At 39.4% G+C, this 13,186-nt stretch overlaps 1 protein-coding gene across 7 annotated transcripts in view; it reads left to right on the top strand.

Moving 5' to 3' along the window:
* LOC306856991 (dynamin-2-like) overlaps positions 1-13,186 on the top strand; it is a 58,973-nt gene that overhangs the window by 35,457 nt on the left and 10,330 nt on the right. For 4 of the 7 annotated variants that reach the window (XM_079396586.1, XM_079396587.1, XM_079396584.1 and 1 more), the window contains 8 exons: positions 393-479; positions 566-636; positions 2,296-2,344; positions 7,609-7,719; positions 9,789-9,898; positions 9,980-10,091; positions 11,526-11,690; positions 11,815-12,038. In XM_079396586.1, coding sequence (XP_079252712.1) covers positions 393-479; positions 566-636; positions 2,296-2,344; positions 7,609-7,719; positions 9,789-9,898; positions 9,980-10,091; positions 11,526-11,690; positions 11,815-12,038 — 929 coding nt within the window. Of the gene's footprint in view, positions 1-392; positions 480-565; positions 637-2,295; positions 2,345-3,643; positions 3,656-3,832; positions 3,866-7,608; positions 7,720-9,788; positions 9,899-9,979; positions 10,092-11,525; positions 11,691-11,814; positions 12,039-13,186 lie in introns of all 7 variants that reach the window. The other 3 variants (XM_079396582.1, XM_079396581.1, XM_079396583.1) reach the window with 2 other exon arrangements.

Below are 13,186 nucleotides of genomic sequence, written 5' to 3'. Positions count from 1 at the left end.
CAATAATTAAGACCACACTGAGCATGTGTGTTTATGGTGCATGTCGGCAATGTTGTTTTGGCCGGGGCGGGGCGGGGCATGGTGGAGGTGGGGCTTGGGTAGATGATATTATCGGATATCGCAATATTTTTTATGGCGATTATCGATAAGATATTTTTGACATATCGCCCAGCCCTAGTATGCACATGACTGCTCTCTCTTGCATTGTTTCCTCTTGTGCATGGTGGCTTGGCGAAAACTAGTCCTCACGTCGACCTGTGTGAAAAAGGTCTGATTGTGGTTAGCTCCTACCGCTTTCACATTGCAACATGTGTTATGTGTGTTTACGCATGTGTGCGTGTGGCTATGTGTACATGCAGTAGCCTGCATCTATCTGGTGTTTTTCCCCACAGCTAAGCTCTTACCCCAAACTGCGAGAAGAGATTGAGAGGATTGTCACTACTTGCGTCAGAGAGAGAGAAGGCAAGACCAAGGACCAGGTGCGAGACTGGCGAGAGAAGATCCGCTTTGACCACATAGTTTGTTTCATAAATTTTCTTAATGTGCAAAATTGTTTCCTTTACAGGTCCTTTTGCTGATTGACATTGAGCTGTCATACATTAACACCAACCATGAGGACTTCATTGGATTTGCAAAGTATGTGTAGCATCCAGTGTGGCACATTCTGGGTTTCATTTCTCACCTCAAAGCTTGACCCCTAACCTTAGCAGTGATTCTTGTGTATTTGGACTTTTGACTGTCTGCAAGACTGGTCTGCAGTGCAGTTTATTCTGACTCCTTTAGAAAGGAAGTGGCCATGTGGCCAACATGTAAAGCAAAGGTAAAATAAAATGGTATGTAGCCATCAAAAATTTCATAATTATGGTCAGGTTCGGGTCAGACTTCACAAATATTTAGTTTAGTATAAATGTATTTTATTTGTTCAAAAGTGACATTACAAAAGACTGTTAATCAAAGAATTTTGAAAACATGTATCATGGTTTCCACAAAAGTACTAGGCAGCAAAAACACTTCATAATTGATAATAATAAGAAATGCTTGAGCAGCAAATCAGTTGGGGCTGCACGATAAATCGCATATGCAGATTTTAGGGCTGCATGATAAATCGCATGCGATTGTCATGCGCATCTCGTCAGTAAAGCCGGTTCTGTGATTAGTAGTAAATCTCCATCACGTGCTTTCGGATGGAGCGGCATTTAATACACAGAGCCGTAGATCACTGACAAGCTACGCAATATTGAGTTCATAATAGCCCTAAAATCAGCATATTACAATTATTTCAGAAGGATCCTGTGACATTGAAGACTGGTGTAATGATATAATGATGTTGAAAATTAAGCTTTGCATCACAGGAAAAAATAACATTTTAAAATATATTAAAATAGAAAATAGCTATTTTAAATTGTAATAAAATTTCACAATATTACAGTTTTAGCTGTATTTTTATCAAATAAATGCAGCTTTGTGTTTTTTTTTCCAAAAACATTAAAAATCCCGCTTTCATCTTTGCAATTAAATTTTTTCTGGCATCCCCATCCTATATTATCATCTCTGTAATGCTCTGGGGGCATCAACAGCAATATTTAGTTGTATATGGATTTTGTAGGTACTTTCAAGATGTTTTAAATCTGATCAAGAATCTCTAGAAGTCACGCTCTGAATGTGGTCTCCTGTTTACTGTCAGTGCAGTGGACTAAAAAGTTCAGATTCGCTCCCTGTGCCTGTGCATTATGGTTAATGCATTGGATGTAACTTAAATGCACTAAAATGATAAGTGCATGTCTTTTGATCTCTCAGAAAACTAGTGTACAACTAAAGACTTATTGCATGTAAAATGTTTGCATGCTCAGTTGGTTACTGTAGAGCATTCTAGAGTTGAGACAAAGGTCGCCTACAGCATCAAGCCTGTCTGACCCTGCTCGTCCCGCGTGTGTCCCCATGCGCATGCCGTGAGTTTGTCAGGGCACCTCTTTTAACGGTTCTCATGCCGTCACTTTCAGTCTTGACTTCAGACGGATGGATGACGGTACCATACCAGGGTACGGCAACAACAGGTGCGCTAGCGCCCCCTTAATCACCCAGTCATCTTAGATAGATGTTAATCAGACCACCCATCTCCTGTTTTTTCTCCTGCCCCATTCCTCCTTCCTGCCTCAGAGCAGGATTGCTCCCACCCAGAGTGCCAAGGAGGTTTACACAAATCATAGTTTTACTGTTGTGCTATTCTAACAATACAGACAACGGTGTGCAATCAGTGCATAATCAGTGTTTTCTGGCTGTTTTCCCCACCTGTAGCGCCCAGCAAAGGAATGTCGTCAACAAGAAGAGGACCGTTTCCAACCAGGTACACTTTTCTCTGCTTTCACATGTTCCTCAATCCAAATTGACACTCATTCGTTCCAGCACCATCACACCGTCCACTATTCCAATTAAACACGAAAGGGCCTAACCTTGAACCTTGAGGGGACCCCTTCCACATCACCCCTTGTAATCTACCCCCGTGATTAAAAACTAAAAATTATGTTTCCCCAAGGTCTCATCACTTATAAATGTGATCAACTACACTCTTACACAGTGTCCTTACCAGGTGCGACATAATGCAATGAGCGATAAAACCTGAGGCTTCCATTTAAACCTGAATTTTTGCCTTTACTCACCAAAAAAAGTTACTTGCATCCCCACCTGGAGTGGTCTGTGTAACTTTATATAAAGTTGTTTAGCTTGTAGTACTAAATTCTGGATTTTAACAATCATTTTCAAAATTTGCATAATTAAAGAAAAAAAAAAAAACTTTCATGTTTTTGTTCTGCAACACAAATGACATAACTGACATCATGACTGAGCAGCTCTATGTTCTGAATGGCTGATATTGTGAAGCATCACGCTACAGTTTGTGTTGACAGCTGGAATTCTGTTACTTCACACCTGGTTAGGACACAGTGTTAGTATTTTGTGCACGGTTTCATTTAAATGAACATTGTTTGCCACTATTTTTCTACCAGTTAGAAAAATAAAAGAGCCTGAAATGGGCTTATCATATATGAAGGTTTCAGTGGAAATGACATAAGCAACTTGAAAGTATGCTGTGTTATTAGACAGGGACATTCCCTTTCATTTCCTCCCGCTTTTAAGAAACTGCTTTCACTAGCATCACAGCAGTACTAGCTGCTAGTAACACTGACGCATGACAAATGAGTAATCAATGCATTGTTTTTTGTTTCAGTCTTGCCCTAATTTAATGCAAACTTCCTTTTTCTGTTGGAAGTGTAATTCAGAATGTGCATGGATCCAGCCGTGACAATGACACAACCTAGTAGATAATTCAGATTTGTGGTACTGTCAGTTAATCTAATTGCATGTAACTTTGTTCTGTTGCTCTCCCCCTCTCTCTCACTCTCTCTCTCTCTCTCTCTGTGTCTGCTTCCAACTTTTTTTTTCTCACTGTGACTGTTCTCTGTTCTTTGACTCACTCCATCACACCCTTGTCCCCTTCAAACCTTTTCATTTCCATTTGAAAAACTTGTCTTTCTTAACCATCCTCCTGCACTGTCTTCCCTTTCTTGCTTTGCTTGTTTTCTGTGTCTTTGTCTCATTTCTTCTCCCCAAAACTTGCCCCCACCCCCGTCCCTCCTTATCACTACAGGGTGAAATACTGGTAAGTACGACAAAGTTACAAGCCACGCCCAGTTAGAGGTCACCAGCGCTCATCCAGTCAGGAGAACTGAGGCCGTAACAGGTCAACTAACTCATAATTACCAATGTGGGTGGGATGTCTGTGTGTAAACTTGCTGGCGATAATTATAAAGCTGATGGTTTTTCTTTCACTCTTCAGCTAGGTGGCCTGAGAGAAGGTGAAGCCGAGAAGGTATAGTCTGGTGGAAAAACCAAAAATGGTGGAACCTGGAATAAAAATTTTAATCAGTGCTTCAATTTCAGTTACGAGTAATCAGTAACTGATGTCAAATCCACCATAGAATGCCCACTGTAATTAGTGGCATCACCTAACATTCGGTAATTATAGTAATTAAACCGAGAGAACATTACTAACCATTCCTTTGAGGAAATGTCACAGTGCACCCTTAGTTTCATATATCAGTGTATTTTTATGCATGAAACAATCTTTTTTTATTTATTTTTTTAAATGAGAAAATGAAGTGAAATGGAGGCCTCGGTTGTCCTGTTGCTGGATGTGAGTCCTGGCGGCCTGGGCTTTGTGATCAGAGTTTGCCTTGTGGAGAATCAGCCTCTGCTTCACCATGGGGATATGGTTGGTGGGTGGGGCCAGAAAACATCCAATCATACTAGAGAGCAAAACTCAAACCCAACATAACATGTGGAGTGTGTTTGGGTTTTCTATACATGTATGTGGTGTGCATTTTTAATGAATTCATGCATTTTTTTTTATATATAGATTTTAAAATAAATTTGCCATGAAGAGCTAATCACAATTATTTTCCACTAAAATATGATGATTTCTTTATACTAACAATACGTCTGAGGTAGGACTGGGCTATATGACCAAACAAAAATGTCAATATGTTTTAACCTCCAACTATATTTAATATCATTGCATCCAAACAGCCATTTTTGTCAAGTAGATTCAAAAGTAAAACAATAATTATCTAATTAATGTAAGGCATGTTTTCTGTTTTTCACTAAATGAAGAGTAGCTAATTTAAGAATTTAAATTCATGTGCTTTGTAACAATCAGAGTAATAAATTTACCAGCATTTACCTTTAGAATTGTTTATTTGCTTTTAATAAATGCAAAGTGCCACACAGGGCATGAGCATTTTTAATGCGATAAATCATTGAATCGTAGTTTTGAAACCATTAAATTAAATGGGCAGAGTGAATTGAACACAAACTAAACCTTTTAGAAAACTTAATGGCCAAATGAAAGTGTCTTAAAGTCATCACAATAATAACTTGCTTAATTTAAAACCTACACTAAACTTATTTTAGATCATCAAAGTATTGCCCAGCCCTGCCATAACAGTTAGTTAGTATTTAGCTGGATTTTCTTTCTTCTTCTTTTCTTTTCCCCTTGGTGTGCCAGTAATGGCCAGAATGTGGCAGTATCGGGTTCCTTTTGCTAATCTATTGACTTTAATTTAATAAATTAACTGCTCAACCTTAGAGAAATCCTTTCTGGGGCAAAGTTAATTGGGGGATTTCTGTTGGGGTAATTAACAGTCGCCTCTCACAGGTAATCATCTAATCATCTCATCTTTAATTCAAAATCGTCCCTACTATCAACAGATTTCTGTTTAATGAAATTTCTGATCGCATTTTGCCAACTCTTTGATTAACTTGTTGGTAATTATGCATTTTAAATGTACATAATATTAGGATTAGTTGGTGTAATTTAGAGACAGAATGTGCAACGTGGAGGAACGGTGAAATCCTAACACAACGGAAAATAGGGTCATGCTCTCATTTCTTTCAGTTGTGGGCGGCAAAGGGAAATTGGATCCATGTTAGAGAATACAGAGCCCGAGCCAGGCTCTGACCACAGATATTTGCTGGGTTTCTGTCTAATGAAAATATATTCGAGAGCGTATTTGTGGTCATTTGCTCGGGTCGCTACAGTACATCCTAGCATGAGACGCCTGAGCCATACTGTCCTGGTGTTTTTTCTTCTCATCAGTGTCTTCTGTCTTTTTCCCCTCTCAGAGATGGTTATCAGGTTTCTTAAGAAGGTTGATGGCATTTCCCCACCAAGGCAAACAATCTATATAGTCTGCCATAGCTTTATGTCTGTATTGTTGGCACTCTCTAACTCTAACCCCCTCCTCTCAGTTTCATTCCGTTTTTACGGAGAACAAAGCAAAATGGAAAGGGAGAAAAGGGATAGTACCGTAGAAATGCTTGGTGTGGTATTTCTTTCTTTATTGGAACAAGATCAGTGTCATTGATGCCGTGTGGTATTACGACGTAAGATGTAGTACCAGAACGGAGCTGTAATGTACATTAATAATGTAAATAAGATTTATTTTGATTCCATGTTGACTTTATGAAGCGGTGTTCATCAATCCTTCAGTAACAGACACCTTTTAATTCTCAAAAATAACACTTCGATTCCTTTACCACTGAAATCTGGAAGCCCTTTACCTCCCGTTTCCTTGACTAACCCTTTATTTCTCCAGCTCCTGTACCTTCTCTGTTTACCAGTATGACACGCTGTATCTTGAACCTGTATCTTCTCACACTATTCCTTCCCGTTCAATAGGTTTTCACACTTGAGTGTATGTCTTTCTCCATTTAACACCACTAATGGCGTTCTCCTTTGTTTACCAGCTTGTAGGCTTGATTTTACTCACTAATTTGACCCTAACATACCACTGCTGACCTCTAACCCCTGTTCCTGTGACAGACCAGTGGGTCTGGGTGGCACCTGCCGTCACATCGCCCTGTGCTTTAGAAAGAACTCATGTAGAGGGGGGAAAAAAATCCACAAGCACAACAAAATTGTTCCTTCGTTCTTTTATTGTTGCTCTATTTCAAGACTTCAAGACACTCCCCAGTGTTTTTTTTAGTGTATATTCAGAGTTTCTAGAGCATTTATTTGTGACTAAGCTTTAATTGCTGCCTTATGTTCTGACTCCATGCAGAGTAGATACTGTAGTCTAGTGATTCCCAACTGGTGAATCACGACTTAAAGCTAAATACGATTAATAAAGTGCATATATAATGGATTTTTATGCTATTACTGATACAACATATTCGTTTATGTTGGTAAATCACACCACTGCTGTTCTTCATGAGGTTACAGTCATCATTTTTCTGGTTTAACTTATAAATATTTATTTGTATGTTAATATTTTTGCATATTGATGGGCCCACATTTTCCATAGTTCGGCAAATTTTCACATGAAATGTAGTCATTTCAAATGGAATCCACGCAATTGGGAATTTCGTGTAAGAGCGGAAGATTTCCACACGCAGATTCGCTATATTGACAAACATAATGCTATAATGCTTTGTTTTAATAAGTGATTTCTGTTAAGTGTTGCCATATCCCTTACAAAAATTAACCATGGTTTTTACTACAATTAAAAAACATGGTTTCTATAGTTAAACCATAGTAACAACAAATTGACCATGGTTTCGCTACACTAACCATTGTTTAACCATTGTATTTGTAGTAAGCTGTTATACAATAAGTAATCAATACACCAAAAAAAAAAACACATGGTTACTACACTTTTACTATAATAAAACCATGGTTAATTTTCGTTAGGGATTGGCAATGAAACTTACCAACAATGGACCATTTTGCCTGCAAAATTTCAGTGAAATTATAATTTTTTCTTTTTTTTATATTTCAATGAATTTTCGAAACCAGTTGAGAGCCACTGCTGTAACGTACAAAGCAGAGTTATTTATTTAATCATGTTAGGCACAATTGAAGGAAACCAAACTTAACACAATATTTCCACAGCAGGTAAGCATAGGTTTGCACAATAGGGTTTTCAGGTTTGTTCAGCATAGGTCACAAGCTTACAGCACAAAGACTGTGAGGATCTCATAAATGTTTCCCCACTCTTGTGGCGTGCCCTACAACCCCCCCCCCCCCCCCCCCCCCCTCCACCCTCTGTCCCGCAGGTGATCCGTAAAGGCTGGCTAACCCTCAACATCAGCATTATGAAGGGCGGCTCCAAGGAGTACTGGTTCATCCTGACAGCCGAATCGCTGTCCTGGTACAAGGACGAGGAGGTGAGATTCATCTGTTCTTCATTTCTCGTTTACAGTCCCTCCCCCTTTCGCTTAAGCTTAAAAATAGTGCCACTCAAGTTGGGCCCGAATTCCATGTGTGTTTGAAATTTGTGCAAACGTTAGCTGTTTTCCAGAGTTCCTGTGGCTTGACTGGTAGAGTGTGGTGCGAGTAACATCAAGGCCTTAGGTTTCATTCCCAGGGAGAACACAAATTGATGAATGTGTACTTTAATGTATTTGGCAGACGCTTTCATCCAAAGCAACTTCAATGTAAACGTCTCTCTTTATTCTCCAAGAGAGCTGGTTTATATGTAAATCCACCCCCCCCCCCCCACCCCCCGTCCAGCAGTGAATGGTAGAGTCATTTTACTCGAGCCACGGGTGTGTGTGTCCCTGCCCAGCCTAACCAATGTGCGGACTACTGTTCAGCTGCAGCATGATGAACAGGTAGTCTGAACACTGGGCAGGCGGGGGGGAGGAAAGAAGGCGGCTGGACCGCAGGTCACTGCCCCGAGGACCGCACACGACTGCAGAGGAGAGTCAACAGTTCAGACAGAAACACTGATAAAGCGTTGATCTTACTTAACCTGTTGAGAACATGTTCAGCTTGCTACTTATCTAAAATCTACAATATAAAATAGCTCAAATATTTTTGAAGTAAATTAAGGTTGTTATATAACCACTGTTTTGATTCAGCAGCAAGTTTAGTTAACAAAATCCCCATTAATTTGATTCTCAATACTGTAGTACTGTCAAATGTAGTTATATTTTAATTAGAAAGTATGATTTACGTAATTTACTGTAAAACAGTCAAATAACTTTTTTATTCAAATAAAAAGTCTAATGAAAATCATTGGGAATAAATTGGGAGTTAAAAAAAAATTACGAAAAAATTCTAAAAAAGTGAAAAGTGATTCGGACATGCTGCGTTAATGATAATTTGAGGTCGAAAAAATGTAATTCTCTTGAAAATAATGCTGCGATGAAATAGGTTTCATTTGCTTAATGTAACATATAACCTCTTTTGATTTTGGGGTGAAATGTGACCTTTTTATGTTTTGATTTTTACTTCTAAATAGCTTTTTGTATAATGAAGGCACACAAAGAATTAAAGCTGGCCCGCATATGCAAAAAAAATCTATATTGAATATATTATGAATCTAAACATAATGAAATAGGTTGAAATAACATTACTGAATATCCCAACATTACTTATTGAGAATGTTTACATTAAGAATTCTTTTCAAATGTGTATATTCGGTATACTCACATGTCCGCCGCTGCGTGGCAAATGCATATTCCAGGCCTCTGCAGTGTCTTCAAGAGTAATACGGACCTTCTTGCCATCATGGCTACATTTTCGCATTCTGGACCATGTGCAGTTTTCGCTCTTTACCATTGTTTTATGAATAACGCTGAGAAATGTTCCTTTAGCAGTGGTTTTCAAAGTAAAGAGAACGCGATAAATGGGGAAAAGAGAGGCGAGGAGCAGGACGAAAGTAGAAAAGGGACGAAAGGGGAGGCAAAGTGACGTGGCAAGCGCACTGAAATGTTCCAGCCGGGATCCGACTTTGGAATTTGCAGGAAATCGTACTGGGTTACTGGGGGGTTGGTGTGTGTGTGTGTGTGTGTGTTGGGGGCAGGGACGTGTTCCTCTGAGTGATGTAACTGTTGGGGCTGTAGCTGTGCAGACATAAACGTTTCCAGATGCTGCTTCTCAACTCAACAGAACGAGTTGGCAGCATTAGTCCTCATCTAGGCTCCTCCTCTTCTTTTTCTTTTCTCTCTGATTCTCACATCCCCCTCTCTGGCTTGGCAACCTGGTGGTCCTTCTTTAAAGGGACCGTTCACTTCAAAATGAAAATGTGGTCATTAAGTCGCTGTTATGTCATTCCAAACCCATATGATCACAAAAGATGATGTTTTGAAAAGTCTTCAAGCAGCACTTTTCTATACATCCATTGTTATTTATTGTTTTTACATTCTCTGAACGCTGCAGGTTTTTGATACTACTGTGAAGTGGTTTATAAGGTTGTTGTACCTCTCCCTCTCTCATCTCACTCTACTAGGAAAAGGAGAAGAAATACATGCTTCCTCTGGACAACCTGAAGCTCAGAGATGTGGAGAAAGGCTTCATGTCCACTAAGAATATTTTTGCAATCTTTAACACTGAGCAAAGGTCAGGGCTGACTGCAAATCTCTATGTTTGTGTATTTTTGTTTGGCATTCGGCTGCTTCATGTGTTCGATCCCCCTCACAGGAACGTGTATAAGGACTTGCGTCAGATCGAGCTGGCTTGTGATGCACAGGAGGACATGGACAGCTGGAAAGCCTCTTTTCTCCGAGCAGGTGTTTATCCTGAGAAAGATCAGGTACTAAAGTACAATCTAAAACACTCTGCATTCCATTATTGCGAGTTTAAAGTCTACACATTTAAGACTTTTTTTTGTATCGGGATTTATTTTTGACTGTCAACATGTTACACTACTAGAAAACTACAACAAGTCACTTACGCTCACCAAGGCTGCGTTTATTGCAAAAAATGCACAAAAAAACAATCTTTCCTGTCACTTTTGATCAATTGAATGCATCCTTGCTGAATAAAATATATATATATTTCTTTCAAAAACAACATTACTGATGCAAAACGGTAATATGTTATGAAATTAATAGTAATAGTACCAGTAGTAGTGGTGGTGGTGGTGCATGGTGCGGGCCTGGTCCAAACCTGAGTTCAGTTGGCCCCCCCTGCCCCCGCTGGACTGCGTTCATATTATTTTATTTGGGTCCGAACCGTTTATTTGTTTGCATCATCAAGCCAGCAGCTGTTTACCCCCGTTGCTTAGTAATGACGGCGCAGGAAAAGGCGGCAAAATGCATACGCTTGCTCTCTGCACTTTTATATATTTACATTTTTGAACCGTTCGTTTTGGTTACACAGCTTCAGTGCATAACGGCACTTACGTCTGTCTTACAAATGTACTGCAAATGCTCTAAAGAACGCTGAAAGTGAACAGAAATGAGACATACAGCTTTCTGCTTGCAGCGCGTCAGTCACACTCGTCAGTAAAGTGAGTGAAACACACACAAACACACATTTTTATCAAATAATACGGCATTAATACGGTTCACTTTTGTGATTTGGTACGATTGTGTTCACATCAGCAGCAAACCGTACCGGAGTTCACATGAACCGTACCCTAGACCACCCTTTTTAAGCAGACTTATTATCATAAATACTTGGTGTTAGGCAGTTGAAAATAAATTTGCAGCACATACATTATTGTTATTGACATAGTACCTGGAATTATGCAGTTTGTTAAAGATAGGTGTTTTACATTACTGTGTTATTACTATGTTATTACTAAGCAATCTGTGTAAGCCTACATTTCACTACATTTCACACTTCCACACCTACATTTCACTGCTGGTTATACCCTGTATAATTGTGTATGTGACAAATAAAATCTTGAAGCAACCAGCCAGAAACACACACATGTTAAAAATCCTCTAAATACAACAGCTACTTATCTACATGTAAAAAAACAAATCTCTTAAATCATCTTAGCACCAACTTTTACACAGCTTTTATGTGGACAAATATCACTCCTGTTTTCTAGTATCTAGCAAATAGTTAAAAATGTTTTTTTTTTCCACCTATGCGATCTTGGTTTGATCAGCAGAAGTTGAGAATGCTGATCTTTATTCCAAAACTTAGATCAAAGGCAAATAAGAAGTGGTTGTAAAGAAACTGAGATGTGTGTGTATTTGTGTGTGTGTGTGTGTATGTGTGTGTGTGTGTGTAGGTGGAGTCAGAAGAGGCCGCTCCAGCCGACACCTTCTCCATGGACCCTCAGCTGGAGAGGCAGGTGGAGACCATCCGTAACCTGGTGGACTCTTACACTAGTATCGTCAACAAGACCATCAGAGACCTCATGCCCAAGACTATCATGCACCTCATGATCAATAGTGTAAGTATACAACCGCTTGTGTTTTAAGAAGTTAATCTTGAAACGTATTAATTCTAACATATTTCAGACATCCTCACCTCTTCATTAAACTTTCTTTCCTGTTCTGTTGTCTTTCTGTCCCTAGGCTAAAGAATTCATCCACTCAGAGCTGCTGGCGTACCTGTACTCCTCAGGAGATCAGAACAGTCTGATGGAGGAGTCTGCTGACCAGGCCCAGCGCAGAGACGAGATGCTGCGTATGTACCATGCCATAAAAGAGGCCCTCGGCATCATCGGTGACCTCAGCACCAGCACTGTGTCCACTCCTGTGCCTCCGCCCGTCAATGATAACTGGATTCCAGAGACTAGGTTAGAAAATTAAAAGCATGCTGCTGTCTGGGAAAGAAATACATTCCCGTTCTTGTGGCTTTCCGTGTTCAGAATGATTTGCCTATATACAGCATAGAATAGATTACTACTAAATAAAAATCAAATTTTCTTTTTTGGGATACTATGGCCTGTCCCAATACTCAGTTGCATAATTTGACTGGCCAAGGTATATGTTGAAGTAGATGGTGATGTAAAGACTGTTGTTCATCAAAAAAATTAGCTGATAAGGTTATAGACACTCCTGCTAAATGGGTCCCCAACCCCTATATTTCCTGTATTTGGCCCAAGTGTTCAAGTGAGTGTGAAGACCACAAATGTGCTTTTAAATATTGGATGGGACACCCTACATCATAGTGTTGTAAAAGTGCAAGTTTCCAGTTGTATTGCCACGTGAGCCTGGTACGGCGTGGCACGATTACAAACCGTTCTCGGCCCGGAATTCTCGGCACGGTTAGACAACCGTGCTGAGCTGTGCTGGTAGAGTGCATGTGCAAGACGTCGTCACTCTGTTGCCTGGCTACCATTTTCTGCATAGCTGGCTAAGCGGAAGCACGCTATTTGATCAAACAGCCAAGTAAACAGCTATTTGTTCAATAAAAAAAAATAAAAAAATGAGACCGTCAAATATCTGATCATCTTCCATTTAGCTGTTTACATTACACTTGCGTTACTAAGGCAACGACTGACTAGGGGTGTGCGATATTGAAAACAAAAATTATATCTCGATATTTTTTTGGATTTTTTTCAATAACGATAATTAGACAATATTTTGCCGAGTGTGTTATTGTGCTGATATCTGACTACCGTGGACAGCTGCAGTTTTTGATATTCTTCATATTCTGTGCGGTCAGTTCACATCAGTGATTAATTCATCTTTTCATTTAAGTTTAAATTGATTTTTAGGAAAGGGGAAGTAAGGGGAAAGGGAAGTGATGTTGTTACATTTAATCAGTCAATTAAGATAATACACATTTTAGGCTGTTACCAAACAAATGAAACCAGTATCATCAAAATGAATCTTTGCAGAAGTTGCATCTGAAGTGGCATTTAGATGTATTTACACACTATTTAATGCATCTCAGAGGGACATGGAGTGCTTTAACCAGTTAGAAACGCATAATCTTTTG

Source organism: Barbus barbus (assembly GCF_936440315.1).
Source record: "Barbus barbus genome assembly, chromosome: 3".
NCBI classification, from domain to species: domain Eukaryota; kingdom Metazoa; phylum Chordata; class Actinopteri; order Cypriniformes; family Cyprinidae; genus Barbus; species Barbus barbus.
The sequence above is the reverse complement of the archived record's forward strand: the minus strand, read 5'-3'. Positions and strand labels throughout refer to the sequence as shown.